The sequence below is a fragment of the Eubalaena glacialis genome, chromosome 9 (assembly GCF_028564815.1).
Source record: "Eubalaena glacialis isolate mEubGla1 chromosome 9, mEubGla1.1.hap2.+ XY, whole genome shotgun sequence".
Taxonomy (NCBI): Eukaryota; Metazoa; Chordata; class Mammalia; order Artiodactyla; family Balaenidae; genus Eubalaena; species Eubalaena glacialis.
The window spans coordinates 2,067,068-2,085,503 of record NC_083724.1 but is presented as its reverse complement, the minus strand read 5'-3'; the positions used below and the strand labels follow the sequence as shown (position 1 = coordinate 2,085,503).

General features: G+C 56.2%; 1 protein-coding gene across 4 annotated transcripts in view; it reads right to left on the bottom strand.

The window, feature by feature from the left end:
* The window catches only part of SEC16A (SEC16 homolog A, endoplasmic reticulum export factor), a 31,856-nt gene extending 13,646 nt beyond the window's left edge, over window positions 1-18,210 (bottom strand). For 3 of the 4 annotated variants that reach the window (XM_061199602.1, XM_061199604.1, XM_061199605.1), the window contains exons 1-12: window positions 18,069-18,210; window positions 10,813-14,499; window positions 8,945-9,081; window positions 6,740-6,837; window positions 4,975-5,101; window positions 4,277-4,487; window positions 4,005-4,179; window positions 2,864-3,006; window positions 2,165-2,226; window positions 1,920-2,058; window positions 1,265-1,501; window positions 92-189 (exon numbers count right to left, since the gene is read on the bottom strand). In XM_061199602.1, the coding sequence (XP_061055585.1) occupies window positions 92-189; window positions 1,265-1,501; window positions 1,920-2,058; window positions 2,165-2,226; window positions 2,864-3,006; window positions 4,005-4,179; window positions 4,277-4,487; window positions 4,975-5,101; window positions 6,740-6,837; window positions 8,945-9,081; window positions 10,813-14,430 (5,045 nt within the window). In that variant the 5' untranslated portion in view covers window positions 14,431-14,499; window positions 18,069-18,210. The remainder of the gene's footprint in view (window positions 1-91; window positions 190-1,264; window positions 1,502-1,919; window positions 2,059-2,164; window positions 2,227-2,863; window positions 3,007-4,004; window positions 4,180-4,276; window positions 4,488-4,974; window positions 5,102-6,739; window positions 6,838-8,944; window positions 9,082-10,812; window positions 14,500-18,068) is intronic. The other variant, XM_061199603.1, reaches the window with a different exon arrangement.
* Between the last annotated feature and the right edge of the window lie 226 nt (window positions 18,211-18,436).

Sequence of the window (18,436 nt, the reverse complement as noted above, 5' to 3'; positions counted from 1 at the left end):
CAGCTTCCTCTGACAAGAGTATGGGGACCGGGGGCTTCCCAAAGCTGACGAGGCCCGGACCCCCGCCTGCAGGCACGCCCAGACTCCTCACCTGGTCATGACTCTGGCGTGCGTCCGGCTGTCCATCTTGCTGGCAAGTAACAGGGCGTGACCCCACAAGCCTTTCTTCATCGCGGACTCTAAAGCATCCTGCAAAGCATCGAGAGGTTCTCTGAACTCTGAGAACAACAGGAGCAACAGAACGTGTGTCGTCACGCACGGCCAGGAAGGAGGAGAGGGCTCAACCGCAGATGAGAAAGCAAACGGATCAAAGGCTCCAACACACACACGTTCCCAGTTCAAAAACGGAAGAGCGGGCGAGCTCCACCGTTCGCGCTCGCCGCGGAGTCCCTGCGGGGGGGAGGTCTCCGTGCAGGTGCCCTGCTTTCCTCACCAGCACAGAGGACAAGCGCATCATCAGAGCCAGGGGCAGTGGAGAGGCAGCACCGCCTTCTCCCACCTGTCGTCCCCACCACGAGAAAGGCCAGGGGGACCCCTGGGCCCCGAGGGCCTGCGCTCAGCACCAACAGGGCCTTAATTACTTCAGCCTCCCTGTATCCAAAATGATCTGGGCCACAACTTAGAAAACTTCTGACCAGGAAGCAGAAATGTTGCAACAGAGAAATGGTAATTAAATGTAACAGATCAGAAGATTTCAATTAGCTGTAAAATGACCACATTAAGATAATATACTCACCAAATACGAGTTTTCTGAGTCTATCATGACATAAAAGTGCCAAGAACTCTGGGCCCGCCAGACTCCCGCTGCCAGAGCCCAGCAGGCGCTCCAACTGTGCAGGCCCCGCGCCCGGCGGCACCACCAGGTGCCCCACGGAGCAAACCCCAGGCGTGTCCCCAGGGCGCTCCCCACCCGGGCCCGGGCTGTGCGCAGCACCCACTCGCGGTGGCGCGGTGAGCTCACCCTAACAGCGTGAGGACGCGCTGCCTCTGTGTTGCGCACGTGTTTACCCCGAGACACACTGCACACAGCAGGCGTGCAGCCCGAGCTCAGTCCGCGTGTCTGTCAGATGACTGAAAACGGAACCTGCACGTCTCTGACACCAGCAGCACTGGAGAAGCCACTGTTCGCACCTTCAGAGACGCGACACACGAGGTGCCAGACGGTCTTTGCTGAACAAGACCCCGGCGGCGCGTTCCGCTCTAGACGCTGGCGCCCCGGGAGCGGGCCCTGCCCCCGCCCCGCGCCTGAGCTCGGGCCGCTTACCTTCTTCCGGCCGTAGAGCAGCAGCTCTCGGAACCGCTCCGTGTCTTTTTCAAGGGTGGTGGCGGCCTGACTGTCAGTGAGAAACGAGAGCTGGGCCTCCCCGGACTCCTCCTCCACTTGCTCCGCAGGCTCGTGAGTGAAATCAATCAGGTTGGCCTCACTGGGTGACTTCCCAGGAAGCCACACGGTTCGGTGGTCTCGTAACAAGAGTTCCGCGATGTCTGTGCCCACCACGGTCTGCGAGGGGCAGCAGGGGCAGGAAGGGAGACAGGCTTAACCACCAACGGCACCCTGCTGCGGGAGCGACAGGACAGCCCCGGTCCTGGTCGGGGGAGGCCCACAAAGGGCCTCCGCAGGCGAGCGACTTCGACCACCTCGGCACAGAGCCGCTCCCGACTCGGCCGGGAGCGAGGCGGGCAGACCGCACGCACCGGACAGGCCGCCGACGGGGAGCCCAAACCTCCCTTCACCCCAAACCACGCACCCTGCTTGGCTCCCGCGTCCCCGAATCACCGCCGAGACACTCGTCCTGGGGGAGCCCCTGGACGGTACAGCCTGGTACAGAGATCCTGCCTAACCCTCCTCAGGGGTGCTGAGGGCTCCCGGGACTAGAGGCCTACGAGAAGAGCAGTTCTACAAGGAAGGAGACACATACCCCGTTCTGTCTGCATAACAGAACAATAAAGCTCCAAAGAAGACTCGCGGACTCTTTGTCAATTAAGTTTTCATCCTGTAAACAGTTTGTAGCTTTGCTCTGTGCAAAATTAATAACATCCACTTTATGGGTGTCATCTCTGCAAAAAGAACACACACTCGGTGAACAGCAGCCACTGCATCTGCGAGGCCGCGCTCGGCACCACCGGCGGACAGACACCGCGGCCGCTTTCGTGGGGCACGTACTTGCCAAGAGGCCCCGGGAACGCCCGCATCTCCTCCTGCTCTGGCGTGTGCTGCAGCAAGGTCTGAGGTGGGGACAGGAGAGGGGACAGAGAGAGCGCTGTTCACGGGGGCAGGCGGGTCAACGCCCGGCCTGGCTACATCGGCAGAGTAACGGACGCCATCCTCAGGACGGCCTGTCCCTCCAAGTGGGGAGGCAAAGCCTCCATCACGGAGTATGGGCATCTAGTTCCACAACAGTGACTTTCAAACTTTGTTTAAGCAGTGAGACCCACCCCCCCCCCGACTCTGAGGCAGGGCCTGGGTACACGCGATGGAAGAGGCCTGCCAGGGCACGGAGCAGGGCACCCCGCACCAGCCCCCCCGAGATCAGGAGGCACCTCTGCCCACTCTCCAGAATCACCAGTAAAATGAGCACAGACAGCGTCCTCACTCCAAAATCAGAGATTCAAATAAAGATAGAAAAGGAACGTACAATAAAACCAAGTCTAACACAACACCCAGAGCAGATTCTTAAAATGCTGACTTCCGAGAGGAAAAAGATGATCAAGCAGAATTGAAACAATCTACAAATTGAAGATTCACGGAAATAAACATTTCCCAAGCTTGATTTTTCAGACAAGGGCACACAAGTTGAAGACGACAAACTGCAAAGCTCGTGCGACCTGAAGGGCGACGTGCAACTTCTCCCTGTGGAATTACCTCCATGCTGTGAATTTCAACCAACGCAGGCTGTCCTTCTGAAGGCAGATTTGGAATCACTTTGATGAGCTGACCCCCAGGACCAAACCTGGCACAGATATGAGGCACTGAGAATTTCTCAGGAGAAGTTGGTCTCGATGGAGCTACATTTAAATAAAATGAGAAAGAAACAACCAGTATGTCACTTTTTAATGCTTCCGAACTAAATCAACAGCTGAGCTTTTCAAGATGCCCATGCAGCTGGAATCACAGATTATCAAGATGAACTGACTTTCAACTGTAATTAGTAGTTGTTAAATATCCTATTAAAAAACAGAACCTAAACATATGTCAGAAAAACGTTCTAACCGTTAAAAGTGAGAATACTCTCCTCTAAAATGAAAAGGCTCCTGTAAAAACCACCAGGATGCACTGTTTACAGACAGCAGCGCTCGTGTTTCCTGCTGCTCAGGTGGCCCCTCGGCGCCCCTGCACCCCGAGCGCTCCTCACAGCCTCAGCCTCAGCCTCAGACCACGGGCATCGGAGGGAGCAGCAAGGAAAATGACCAAGAGTGAAACACCTCAAGCCAAACGGGAGGTGAAATTTTTAATCAAATAACGCTTTAAGAAAGTCCATTATTTTATATTTTATACTGTCACGTTCTAAAACTTCACATACTTGCGCAGTTTTCCAAGAAACAGCATTTGACCAAATATCTCAAAGGCGAATCGAGAATGTGGCCTGTGTGATAAGCGTACGAACTGGAGTTTTTCAGGTTTCCCTCCAAGATCCATGTCCCCGTGTGGTCGGCACCGGGGCTACACTGAGGCCCTGCCCAACGGGACGTGGCAGGGGAGCCTGAGGTCAGAGCCACACTGAAGTGGACACGATCGACAGGCCGGGCAGCTCCCAGGCCTGTGAGCCAAACTGCAGCCCAAGGAGCACCAGCAGCCCAGCGTGGCAAGCGCTGCCCCTCAGGACGGGCACGCGGTGGCAGAGTGCCCTTGCTCGGCAGGGATGCCCAGGCCAGGCCATCGCCAATTCCCATCCTGGTGACGACTCAGTCCCTCCCTCTTTCCCATCCCAGGCTCGGGACGCCGCCCCGGGTGTGCCTCGGCCTCCCTCTGCCCCCGGGGGCACGCAGGGCCTCGCCACACACACCTTGCTCCACGGAGGGCCAGCTGGCCTCAGCAGGGTAGCCATACTCCGGGAAGCCCGGGGTGCCGTGGAAATCGCCGCCGTAGGGGCCGTAGGCGTAATCGCCGTGGAAGGAGCCCGGTGGAGGGGGCGCCTCGTAGGGCCCAGCAGTCACGTTGTGACCTCTGTACACCTGACTCTTAGAAAGCACAGAGCAAACAGGTGAAGCCTCTTTGCCACGCCTGCGGCGGGACCCCGGGCGGCCCCCAGAACCCGGGGCCCGGCTGGCCGCCCACCTGGCAGGAGCGGGACCCTGTGCCCGGCCGGCCGCCCACCTGGCAGGAGCGGGAGCTGAAGCTGCTGTGCAGGCTCCGTGCTGAGCGCTCGCTGTGCTCACTCCGCCGGTCCGCCTCCTCCCCGTAAGGGTCCCCGTGGGGCTCAGGCTCGTCGTCAAAACTCCCGGTGAAGCGGGGGTCGTACCGCCAGTGGTCGTCGTATTTCTCAGGCCTGGGGAAGCAGCGGGGCAGAGGCCGGGCTCGGGGAGAGGGCCTCCGGGGCCCAGACTCACGTGCCACACGGCGGTGAGCCCCTCCAGGTCCCCGCCGCCCCGCGTCCTGACCCTAAGGACAGCGCTCGTCAGAGCCCACCCTCGAGTGGAGTCGCTGCATCCCCAGGCCAAGTTCAGGCCCCTCCTGAGGCTAGAGGGGCAGGCTGGGGGTCCGTCTGAGGTGGCCACCCCTCGCAAGGACCCGAGAAGAGGAGGATGAACTGACTCGCGGCGCTGGTTCTGAGGCCGGTTCTCCTCCAAGAGCCCAAAGAGAGAACCACCGGGGGGGGGGGGGTCAGTTCACCCTCCTCCTCCCAGCGGTGACCGCTCCCCGGGAAGCCAGACACAACCGTAGCTCTCGAGTGCATTACAAAGACCCGAGGGCACAGACGCGGAAGCACGGCTGACTCACGACCCGCCCTCCCTATCAAAATCTCCTCTACCGACCTGTCCCCATAAGCGTAGCTTTCCTTCCTATACGGATCGTACTCAGCATCATACCAGCACCTCCGGTCGTAGGTGCGGGGGTCCCTGGACCGAGAACCATACTGGTACCGATCCCAGTGACCTGGATCTGCAGGCGAGAGATTAATGCGTCAGTACAATGTGCAAAAGACACCCCTCTGGCCGCCACAAAACCAGGCCACCCCAGGACTGAAGAATGCTTTCAGCCTCAGAGAGCAACCAAACTTTCCTCCCGAAAATCAGCACGACCCCAGGGAACGTTAACTGTTCCAGAGGACCCGGCCGTGTCTTGCCTGTACTGTGATACCTAACAGCCACTGACAGTTTTTCTCTCAACACACGTGATTAAAAAGAAAAAAAAAAATTTTTTTTTATTCGTATCTCTTTTCTCTAATGTGATCCAAAGAGCTTTAGGAAATACTCTCAACGGATAAACAACAAGGTCCTACTGTAGAGCACAGGGAACCATATCCAATCTCCTGGGATAAACCATAATGGAAAATAGTATGAAAACAGAATGTATATGTGTGCATAACTGAGTCACTTTGCTGTACAGCAGAGATTAGCACAACCTTGTAAAACAACTGTACTTGAATAAAAAATAAACAAAATTTTAAAAATATTCTCAAAACTAGATTACTTTAAAAAAGCACATTCAGGGACTTCCCTAGTGGCGCAGTGGTTAAGAATCCACCTGCCAATGCAGGGGACAAATCCGCCTGCCAATGCAGGGGACACGGGTTCGAGCCCTGGTCCGGGAAGATCCCACATGCCGCGGAGCAACTAGGCCCGTGCACCACAACTACTGAGCCTGCGCTCTAGAGCCCGCGAGCCACAACTACTGAAGCCCACGCGCCACAACTACTGAGCCCACACGCCGCAACTAACGAAGCCCACGCGCCTAGAGCCCATGCTCTGCAACAAGAGAAGCCACCGCAATGAGAAGCCCGCGCACCGCAACGAAGAGTAGCGTCCGCTCGCCACAACGAAGAGTAGCCCCTGCTCACCGCAACTAGAGAAAGCCCGCGGGCAACGACAAAGACCCAACGCAGCCAAACATAAATAAATAAAGCAAATGCAGGAAAAAAAAAAGCATGTTAACGTTATAAGCAAACCAGATACACCACTTTGAGCGAGCATGTGCAGAATCATGCAGGAAGCGGTGCAAACACAAAAGTGGAGGAAGAGCCCCGGGGGACGCAGAAGCGGGTAGCCATGTTGGGACAGTGAGGGCCACAGCCAGGCAGGGGGACCGGCAGGGCGGCTCAGGGGACACCTGCCAAGACACAAACACTGCCAGACAGCGGTGGCACCCGGAACGTCCTGCGTCTGCCCTGTGTGACGCGGGGGCTCTGGCCACATGTGGAGCACATCACACCTGGCCGTTGCAGTGAGCAGCCGGTCCCTCATTTTACTGATTTTCATCAATTTAAACAGCCACAAATGGACAAGTCACACACTCTAGAACTACTGATAATTATGCTTTGCTGGAAAATCAAAGAAAACTACTAATACGATACAGACACAATGTTACAATTAAGATATAATTTCTTAATGAAAAATAGCAATATAATTATTTCTAGACACAGACTACTTTCAATTACTTTGGCTCTGAGCTAAGATCGTAAGACTACTAAAAGGGAAGGTTTCCTAAGAAATCCCACAGCACGCCACTCTGCACCCGGCTGCACAAACGGTCTGAACACGCATCTGCTGGCCGTCGACCGATGAAAACGCCTGAACATACCTCCATAATCGTACTGGCTGGAATAATAATTTGCATAGTAGTCACTCTGACTGCTCCATCCACTTTTGGAATTATAGTAACCTTCAGGATACCCTTGCCTGAAAAAAACACACGGTGCTGTTAAAAAACAGATTACCTGCTTCTTAAAGTGGGACACAAATTACACCCAGAGCAACAGGCATTCATCAGAGCACCTTGGTTGTGAAAAAATTCTAATCAGGAGATCCGAACCAGTAACAACCATAAGATTACAGGATTCCCTACCATACAGCAAATTAAAATTTATCTGTTGAAATAACTATTTAAGTGCTGTTCAGCATAAAAGAACTAACCCTTCTCGCGTGCTCAGTGCTGCATGCTATAAAGCCAATGCTTAAAAGCAGGGTCTCACGTTTTTGATATCATGCTTAGCAGAAGCAAAGAGCACTGAGCTATCACAACCAAGCTAGCGCCGACTGTAACACCCTCTACACAGACCGCGACCTGCGTGTCCTGAGTGGGGAAAAGGGCCCTCGCACCCTTCCAGCTGACTGCCCGGGACTCACGACACGGGCCCGACCAAGGCTGGCTTCACAGGCCCAGCTGTGCTGCCGACCCTGAGCAGGACAGGCAGATATCAGGCCTTCCGAGGCAGGAAGATTCTTGGAAGGACTTGATGGCACTCTTGATTTCTAAACTGTGACTCCGTGTACCCCTGGGGAATGGCTCACTCCTGGGGGTACAGCTGCCCCTGAGAAGTGTCCGGCCCCCCCACCTACCACAGGGACAGTACCCGCCGGGCGGGGGCCCTGGGGGGAGCACTCCAGTGAACCGCCTGCACCCACCACCGGGGGCCCCAGAAAAGTGACCTGACCAAGGGCATAGCCAGAGCACGCCCACCCCGCTGCCCTCTCCAGCCCCGGTCACCCGTCAGGAAAGACTCCACCGCAGAAACCCAAGGCTCGCTCTCCCCTCCTGCCGGGATGTGACCACACCAGGCACGAGCACAGCACGCTGATGCTCAGCACGGCCACGCAGGCCTGCACACACGTGTGCACACACGCACAGGGCAGGAGAGGGGAGGGGCTGCTCTCCCTCCACGAGTGAGCGGTGAGCGGTGAGGACGCGGCGACAAACCCCTGCCAGGTAACCCGACCTGGCCTGCAGGCGACAAGCGGCAGAGCAAGGTGTGCCCCGGCCCCTGCCTCCATCCTCCCTCACCTCTCAGGGCTTCTAGAAAACACCTGCCCGCTGCTCTCCCCGAATCAGAACGCCCCCTGGGACTCCAGTCTCACCTCCCAGAGCGCCGGGCCCAGCGGCTCAGCGCGTCCCTCCCAGCGACGGAGGGGGGCCAGCTGGACGGGCCGGCTCACAGAGGCAGGGCCTCGTCTCCAGACGAGCTACTGAAGACGCGGGAAGCAGCAAAAGCAGCCCCAATTTTGAAAGGTGGTGCGTGGACGCAGTCTTCACCCGCGCCCAGACTCTATTACGAGCCGAAGGAGCCTTGCACCCTCATGGCAAACCCGGCCCGGTGAGACGAGGGCCCGGGGCGTGGGAGGAGCCACGGCGGGCGGGCTCTGCAGCCCCGCGCTTCCTTCTGAGCCCCTGATGCCCCTTGCGGGGAGGACTGTGGCCTGCCTAAGCTTTTACTCAGCTGAAGGCACGATGCCAAGGCTCTTTCGAAATGCCTCATCTGTGATCGCAAAACTGAGAGGAGCTCTGTCAGGGGAGAGAGAAGCGGGAGGGAGCGGCTGGGGGCCTCGCGGCCCGGGGGGCAGTGCCGGGGAGGGAGTCCGGGCTTGCGGCGGCCGCTGCTAGCGGGCCACTCCGTGTTCCAGCCCGCGCCTGCCTGGCCCGGGAGTCAGGGCCCCCCGTCACCAGAGGCGGCAAAGGACCTGCACAGGGGAAAAGCTGCCTCGGCACCCACGGAGCCGTGTGCGTCCCTCGGCAACGGGACCACTGCCCGGGCCGGGAGGAACCCCGCACGAGGGCAGGGGTGGCTTCCTGGTGGCCCTGCACAGGGTCGGGTCTGACCAAAGACCATCTGACGACACGTCCGTAACCGCGCAGCAGCGCACTTAGTTCGATTTAAAGAGGCATCCTATAATCTATCCACACCCACAGAACGTAAACACACGTTAAACAGGTCTGTATAATTCTTTACAAACACGGTCTTTTTCAAATCACTAAGTTACTACCACGGCCGGCAACACAAACGTCAATCACCTGGCAGCTGGCCGGTCCGAGCGGTGACTCGCCCGGGAGCTGGGCCGCTCGAGCTCGGGGTAGCGGTAGCTCTCTGCAGAGGCGGCAGCTGCACCGTCGTAGGGCCTGTATCTGGGATCGTAGAGGCCGTAGGCGTCCTGTGGAAAGAAAGACACCTCCATCAGATGCCAAGAGCCAACTCATCAAGCAACCGGCACGAGTTCTCGCGGTACAGGCGGTGCTCTCCAGATGAGCCCCAGACGCGGGGCTTCCTTCATGCGAAACAATAAAAAAAAAATGAGATCCACGGCCATGTCCCTAAGACAGACTGCCCTGGCCCGGCTCAGGAGATGGCCCGCCATCCGCGGGCCGCGCCCGGGTCCTGCGGTGACCCGTGAGGACTCTTGTTACCTGCTCCCCGAGGTCTCACTTGCGCAGGTGCCACGACCCCACAAGCTCGGGTCCCGTTTCAGACACCATCTCAGGGAAGCAAAGGAACAAGGGTCCACTGGAACGGGTCCTGAAGCTACAGGCAGCCTCAAAAGGAGTATCATGTTCTATTCTTATGAGGCTTTCAGCCGCATTACAGCCCGATAAACCCCCATGGCTCTAAGGCCACATCGGGACTTGAAGTAGAGACGAGGTGACCCAGGCACGAGCCAGAATCAGTCCTTCCTGACTCAGCCTGACGCTCCACCATCACCCAGCAGAGGACGAGAAATCACGTAAAATGGACTTGTTCTTAACCACTACTGGAATCTGCAGCGACACAGAGACAAGGCAGAAGGAAGTGGGCTCCCACAGAAGTGATGCTGGGTGCCGGCTGGGACTCCGGGATGCAGACGCAGCTGCTGGACAAGGGCCCAGAGCAGGTATGCGGCCCCTCCGTGCACTGCCGGGCCTTCCTGGGCTCTGGGCACAGCGTAATTTCCTTCTATGGGGTTCCTTCTGGATCTAGGATTCCCAGATCTCAGGGGTTAGGTGTGTACCTGTTCCCACATGTGCAAAGATGCCCAAAGCCCACGAGGCAGCCCCATCACCGGGACAGCCCCGCTCCCTCAGCGTCTTCTGACTACAGGGCCTCCAGCACGGCGCCTGCCCCCATGTCAGACAGTGGACTTCAAACTTCTGGTCCACAGTCCTTCTGCCTCCGCTGCCTGTGGGTGATGCTGGCCAGGACGAGAGGTGGTGAGAAGCGGACAGTAATCAAACGTGTGTCCACCTGGATCACTTTTTCACACTAAGGCAGGATTAAACAGAACTTAAACGACATTCGTGGGCCTGCATCAGTGTGAAAAGAGGCAAGAATCTTCTGGGTAGCACAGTGGGGTCCCTTGCTCTGCTGCTGCTATCACAACGTACCTGAAAGAAGCTTATGGAATTACACCACTCTTAGCTGTTTCATTTGGATTACATTCCAAACCTAACTTTTTTCCCTAAATAATTTCATTCTGAAGGAGGCATTTGAAAGACTACAGTTTTCCTGTTGCTTCTTAGGTAGGTTTTGAGGTCAAAACCACAAAGAAGCTTCAAGAAGCTATTCCAGTTTCCCAAACTGTGCAACCAAGAACCTGGGTCTGCGGAAAGCCAACAGGCAGGACAGGAAACAAAGGTCCTTTCTGTCACGTAAGCTGGGATATGCTGTGTTAAACAAAAATTAAGCAGGTATCCTACCCAACTCGATGTGCTAATGCACGGTGTGGACTTCCCAGAGAAAGGCCGTGCTCAGCAGAACAAGCCGGGACCAGGGAGCGCTCCTCTCGTGAAGCAGCGCGCGACAGCTGACCGCGGGTCACCTCAGGACCGACCAGCAGAACCCCGCCAAGGCACATGACGTGAGAAAGAAACCACTGATCAGGGGGCTCAACGGTCCACAAGCTCGACCCTACCTGGTAATAGTGGGGGGCGGTGCCAGGATCCAGCGGGTACGGTGAGGGGTACGGGGGCTGGTAGCCATCGTACAGGGACCTGTAATAGTAGTAGGACGCCAAGTCTGGAGGCGGCGGCTGCAGCCACTGCTGGTCAGACCGCGCGGCCGCCTGGCTTGAGCTGGTAGATGCGACGGACACGCTGGAGGACCGAGGTGGTCGAGGCGGCAGCTGCTGGCCCATGTCAGCTGGAGCCGGACTTGCAGACGGATGGGTTGGGTTTGGGGGATGTCCTTGCACTGGTGGACCTCCTGGGTTTGAAGGCTCTGGAAGTGCTGCTTTGGGCCCCTGGGGAGGGGGAGGGGGAGGCGCCGGCTCCTGCTGGGCTCTCTCTGGGCCATGCTGGTCCTGAGCATCTTTCGTCACCTGTTGGTAGAAACGGTCTGGGGTATGCGCCCCAGGCCCACGCGGTCTGTGACTGGAGACGGTTTGCTGACAAGAAGCTGGGCTGTCAGCTTGGGCCGGGCTATACATTCCTACAGGATTTTCCAGACTCCGACTGAATGTAAAGTCTAGGGCTCCCGAAGCTTCACCCCGACTGCTGGAGTGATTTGCCGTATTACTATCAGGTACTGAGGTACTGTTCGCAGGTGGAACTAACATCACGCCTGTGCTTCCAGCAGGGCTGGTAACTGACTCGGGAAGAATGCTCTCTGCGTTATGAATCTTTTGACTTTCCGGAAGCAAGTTCTTCGGAACTGGATGAGACGGTGGTTGAACCAGCAAATTAGCAGGTTGACTAGAAACCATTTCAGAGGCACCACAAACTTGTGGGAAATTACTCTGGGCAAGACGGTTAGGCAGAGGCGAGCAGATGAGAGCGCCAGCTGGAGTCCCAGACAAAGGAGCGTTTTCTCCAGAATCACCCCCAGCAGCCTGGCTGCTTACTGTGGGCTTATCTCCCACCAAAGAATCTCTCCAGGACTGATTCTTCTCATTAGGATTCAACGAGGACACAGAAAAATTAACCGGCTGAACCAAATTATAGCTTTGATCAGGCTGGGCGACCAAGACCGGCTGAATCTGCAAAGACTCGCTGGGTGGGGAGGACAGCAGAGTGGCATAACCGGGACCCGCCTGGGACGGGAGGGCCTCCTCTTCGCCCATTTGGGGAGGATTCTCGAGATTCTCGGAAGCACCAATGCCGTCCCCGCTCTGCACGGCGGGGCCGGGGCCCGGCTGCCGGGACTGCCGGCCACACACCCCCTCATCTGGGGGCTGGATCACTTCAGACGGCTGCGGTTTCGCGGGCACGTGCAGTGCGGGAGCAGCTGGCGCTAGGAGGACGTTGCCGCCAAAGTCCGGCAGCCCGTTCTGCGCCCACAAAGTCGTGGCGGGGCTCCCACACGTCACAGCCCCCTGCGCCCTGGTCAAGGGCCTCTTCTCGGGCGCGGGGAGCACAGCTTCCAAGGGCGGCCCCGCGGCGTGCAGAAGCCCGGGACTGGCCTCTGTGGGTGCGGTGAGAGGTGGAACACAGACCCGGGGCAGGAAGAGGGTCTCCATGTTGTCGGGGGGCTGCTCCAGGTTGCCCGGGGAGGCGTCGGGCGCAGCAGTGGCTGCTCTGCGCTGCTTCTGGTGGGCGCTGGGCCCCCTCACCTCGCCCACCACGTTGGCGCGGTCTGCCTCGACTGGCTTTACTCCAGCGAAGTGCGATTTCACTGGTTCAAAAGAACTATTTGCACTCGTCTGAAATATTCCCGTAGGTTTTGGGGGGCTCGGGGCCGAGGGCTGGGGCAGGCCGCCGCGGTAGTTCTGGCTCACGGTGCTCTCGTCTGTCTCGCCTCCCACAGGAGAGGAATCGACCTGCTTAAAAAACCTCCCCGGAGCCTCATCTTCAGGTTTTCCAACTTCCTGCTGAATGAACGTGCCCCCCGAGTCGTGGGGCCTGGCTGCACTGGGAAGGCCCCGGTGGCTCTGGCTGCTGTAACTGGAAGACACACTCTCAGACCGCGCCGGGTGCGCCGTCGCATCTGGGGCCTCGAGATTAGGGCCCCCGCCTCCAGCGTGGCCCGCGGCACTGAGCCTGGGGACAGCCGGCCCGGGAAGGGGCCCGTATCTGAGCTGAGCGCTTGGGGAGGAAGGGTCTGCGCTTAGGGGCTCACTCGGCAGAACTTCCTGGTTCTGAATGAACTCTAAGTTCTCGACGTTCTCGTACTGCGGGCCGCCAGCACCGTGAGTCCCCGCCCGTGCTGTGTCACCCCACATGTCAACAGCGGCAGCGTTAGTGGTTGCTTTGTCGTGTCCGATGCCTGCAGACTGAGAAAAATAAGGCTGTGGGTCTCCTCCCTGCTGCGTGGGCTCGCTGCTGGAACCTTTGAGAAAGGCCTGATAAACGCCTCCTGCCCCCATGTGTGCAGGCGGCTGGCCGAGGCCCGGGCCGGGGGAGAAACCATCAAAGTCAGACTGACCCGCAGAGACCGCTTTTTCAGATGTGAGGTTCTCTTCGTTCTCTGTCTCTCCTCCTTTGAAAAACATGGAGAGCGCTCCCGAGCCCGCTTCCGGCAGGGTCCGGCTGCTCCCGGCACCCAGGGAGTTGTGCGAGTGGCTTTCTGGGCTGTTTCCCTGAGCGAAGGGGTTAATGAGAGCCAGGTCTGACAACTGCTCTCTATTCACTCCTGGACTCAACCTGAACTCCTGGCCCGCCCGAGCGTTCCCAACTCTGGAATGCTGCCTGAATGCATTTTCTGGATCAAAGCTATTTGCTGAGTGGTTTCTACTTTGCAGGTAGACTGCCTCATTTCTCCCGTCACTGGCCGAGGGTCCCGGTAAAGACACCAGGGGGCCGTGTTGCTCGTGGCCAGGACCCTGACGCGGGTTGGACGGAGCGGGAAAGTGGGCAGCGTTGGAGGCGTGGCACACCGTGTTCTGCACGGGTCCCTCTGGGCAGGGCCGGTAATGCTGCCCCGAGGGCTGCGGGCCTCCCTGCACCGGCCCCCACTGCCCGGGCGTTTGCTGATGAGGCTGAGGAAGGAAAGGGGGCGCTGCTGGTGCCGCGGTGCCGTCGTGCAGGCTCGGCCTGCTCAGGGGTCTGTCGGGCCGTGGCGCGTTCGCCTGTGGATGGCCCACACGGCAGCTGTCAGGACCCACTCCTGGAATGTACTGAGGAGGATACGGCGGGGTCTGAACTTCAGGCTCCGGGCCGGGAGCGACCTCGACTCTCCTGTTCACCTCGGGCCCAGGCGGTGCCGAGGGGCTCAGCACGCCGGGAAATGGGCTGGCATCTGACCTGGGCTGCAACGGAGGGCCCGGCAGAGGCTCGCAGGGTCCTTGGGAGCTATCCCCGGCATTTGTGTGTGGCCCAGGCAGACCAGCACGCTGAAGAGACAATGGTGGGGCTGGGCCTTGCACAACGGGTGGGCTGCTTTTAGACGAACTGCCCAGTGATGTATTTTGGAGCGCCTGTCTACTAAAAGCAAACGGGTCCGTCACCGGCTGCAGTGGGCAGGCGATCGGGGCCACCGGTGCATTACTGTTGGCCTGTCTTCTGTACGGGCTGTTGGACCAGAACATGCTCTGAGGACTCCCGGACGGGGGCGGCCGGACCACGCCCGACGGGACAGCCTGGGGTGGAGGTTGCATGATCGAGCTCCTGCACAATGAGATGCTGCTTACAGAAAGAAGCACGATAGAGGTGTTCCTTACTCTGAACTGAAAAAGAAAAAGAAAAAGAAAAATAATTAATACATAAAATCCATGTATTCAAAGTCCTGGCTGCAATCAGGAAAACTAAGAAAGAAGAAAAAGGCTGAAAACGATTTTGCATCATGCAGTCCTGAGGGATACACCTCTCCAGCCTCCACTCCCGTGAGGACCGCTGTCCCGGGCAGCTCGGGAGGGAGGACCCGGGGTGACAGCACGGGCCGGGACGCAGAAGCTGGCTGCCTGGGCCAGCCGAGTGCCTTGAGATGACTCGCTGCCCTTCGCTGAGATTCAGTTACGTACCCCTGCTACGCACCCAGGGGCGACGCCCACCGCCCCCACGATGCCCTCAGCAAGCTGGCAGGGACCAAGCAGAAGCTAACGCCAGTCACCAGGTACGCAGTCCCTCCACATTTTCCTGTAAACTATCGCAGACCGAGAAAAAGCCAACTCCTCTCTTAAGACTGCATATCATACTTTTCATACAGGTTAATTCTAAATCTTGAAAGGAAAACAAAAGTTAAAAATTTGCTCCTCTGTTTTCTTTAATTAAAGAGCCTTACAGAGTAGTATAAGCTGCAAAATGTATTCACCTAAAACGCCTTTTATCCCACCCTGTAAAATGTCTCATTTTCTGCACCGTGACCGGTTGCACACCACTAGCAAAACAAGCTGCCTCTGATAACCGCAGTTGTAACAACTATACCTGGAATGAAAACCCCAAGTAATCTTAAAGCTGCTTTAAAACTGACTGACTGACTTATTCAAAACTTGTCAATAATAGGCAGAGGGCCCATAAACCCTTTATAGAAAACAAGGGGGCAGAAATCCTCTTTACAGCGTTTTTTGTTGTTGTTTGTTTTTTACTAAAACACACTAGGTATAATCTTGAATAGTTAACCTGCACTTTTGAGACAAAAATCCAAGCATGGTCTCTTTACAAAGTCCTCCTCTGTATGTCAGTCCTTCTCCCCAGAACCACCTTCACAAACAGATTAAGTGGAGCCCATCACAGAAAAATGTCAACAACAAAGGAAGAAATGATATAAGGACTCCTGAGTTTAACCCACACATTTCTGCAGGTGTACAATGTCTTTGTCCTTGGGAATCTTTCTGATACTCAGACAAAAGAAAAAGTGCATAAACGTATATTGAGTAAAGTTATTTACAAAGGAAAGTTCCTATTCGCATCTGAAAACGAGTCCTATGAATCTATGAATCCGTTACTATTACTGCCCACACACACTCTTGTCCCAGGCCAGCAGGGAACCCTTTCTGACAGACAAGCACTTTGAAACCCACTCAAATGTAATGGAGTTAAATATATGAGGAACAGCATCAGAGACTTCATTCGGTTCTAAGCTGTCATTTTAAAACAAAGGACGTTTACAGCTGAGCTTTACATGGAGCAAGGGGAGGACAGGCAGAGCCTCTTCCTCTTCTCTGAGAATCAGAGGCATCTTACAGGACATGACATCCTCCTTGTAAGGCTTCAGCAGGAGACCCGCAACCACACTAACCAGCATACATTAAAAAAACACACACACACAGACACACACACACACACAGAGACACACACACACAGAGAACAGGTCCAGAGGATTTATTCCCCAGGTGTCACTGTGAGAGCCAGACTGGGCGCCAGCTGAGTGGCTCAGCCACAACCACTGCTCCTCCTGTGACCCAATTTCTTCACCTATAAAGTGAGAACTGAAATGATGGTTTCAAAGTCCCTTCTGGGTTTAATCTTATGAAATTCTATTCACAGTGGATTCTGGGAGGCCCAAATCCCTATGGCTGTTTAATAGGGAAATCTTATCAGAATCTAAATTTCACATAACATTTATACTTAAGATGTTTTCCTTGTAGAAACTTCCTTAAAATTATTTTCTCAACTCCTGGACTAAGAACCGTTTTATAAGCAAACACTATCACTTCCCTACAAAGTGGCTTCCCCTTCTCTCCCTGACAACTGAGAGCTTTTTAGCAATATACCAATTTCATTTGGAACCATCTTCTGACTTGAACATTATTTTCATCTTTTTTTATATTCACCAGCAAAAAACAATGCAAGGGCATATCATTTATCTTTTGACTACAGAGAATTTTATTCTGCCTAGTAAGTCATTCTGTAGCCTCAAGTCACCTAACTTTAAAAAAGGCAGACTGCTTCAAAGAAACCAGCTGATCTTCCTAAAGATGCATTATTCATGACCCTAGCTCTTCAACTAAGCTGCCTTGGATCTATGTGAAATAAACACAACCTGTTTCAAAATAAATTCCTGGCTACTGAACTGAGATACTGAAAGCATACCCCTCTCCTGCCAGGGCCGTCGCCTCAAGCGTAAGTGTGTAAACCAACCGGAGTGTCAGGAAGCACCTGGGAGTCTGTGCTCCGCCCACAGTCTCCCTCACGGCAACTGCTAAGCGACGTACCTATCAGACTAGGGGACACCAAACACAAAGACAGCACAGACTCCAACTTCTCTAAGTACAGAATCATACACATTTAGATGTTAAAGAAGGGAGTGTCTAAACACTGCAAAAAATGACAAAGAGCAAAAAGGACACTCGGAAAAGATGTTTACAGAAGCAAGAAGGAACCACATTAAAATCTGCACACCTACCCTGGAGAAAACTTTCCATACAATTTTGAGACTTACTGCAGTAAATGCTATTAAGGGTGTTATGAGTCACAAAGAACAAGAAAGAATTGATTTTTTTTGGCTCTTGCTGTATCTTTCTAAGATAACAGCACCTGGAACCCTAAGAAAGGGCACGGGGGGAAAAAAACTGCAGGGAGGCAGGCTGTGCTGAAACTTGCAAAAGTATCAACCTAGGAACAATTGTCTGTGACTCAGTTTGCTTCCTGCCATATCCGGGGATGGGAAATACCTCTCTGGTTAACATCTGCATCATATGTATTTAAAACAAAATCTTAATAAGCAACTCACTATCTCCAAACCATTTAAAACTTTTCAGGTAAAGCAGCAACAACTGATTTTAAATGGCTGTGTCATGTCCAGACGCTCTACTGTAATACCGTCTTCACAAAAAGGGCAGGCTGGTTTACACATCCCTCTGCCCCTTGACATAAGACACAGCGCTCGACCTCGGTTGCAACATCTTGGTCACCTCGCCCCATTACCAATAGACGCAACAAGGCTGTTCCTTGGTTCAAATGTCAATCTACCTCATCGCCCGCACGGCTCAGTAGAAACCTTTCAACCAATGAACACAAAACTTCAGAACCTTCGAAGCAAAGGGCAAGCTAAACTGTTAAAAAAATTTCCTAAATGCTTCTACTCCTTAAAAAGTTGCAGGTCTGGCTTTTCTTCCAGCCTTTCCAACACAACCCCACACTGAAGCCACCACGGCTAGGGGCCACTCAGCTGACCCGACAGCCCGTGCAGGTGGAGGTCACGTCGGCCTGAGCGGGCAGGTAACCAAGGGGTCTGCCCAACCCTCCCAGCCCGCAGGCCCCCGCCCGACCCCCTGGCGGCTCCCAGGAGACGCGCCGTCCGTTCGGGGCAGGGCCCGGCCCGGCCGCCTCCCTCCGCCCAGACCCCGGCCCTCACCGGCGCGCCGCAGGGCGGCCCAGGCCCACTCCGGCTACCGCCCGGCCCCTCCGCGACCCCCGGCTCCCGCCCCTCAGGAGCCGCGAGCGGAGCACGGCACGGCGGTTGCGACAAGCGCAGACACGGCAGCCGCAGCAGCCATCTTGGCACATCCGGCTCCGGTCCCCACGGCCACCGCGCCGCCGACGTGTCCGGCAGCGACGTCAGCGCGCGCCACGCCCCTCGCAGGGGCCCTCGTGACACTCCGCCCCGCCCCTGGCCCCGCCCCCGCCCGCATCCCGTCTTTCACCGCCCATCCATGGGCCCCGCCCCTCGCCCACCTGCCCGCCCACCTGCCCGGTCGGGCGCGCAAGGACCGCCCTGGGACG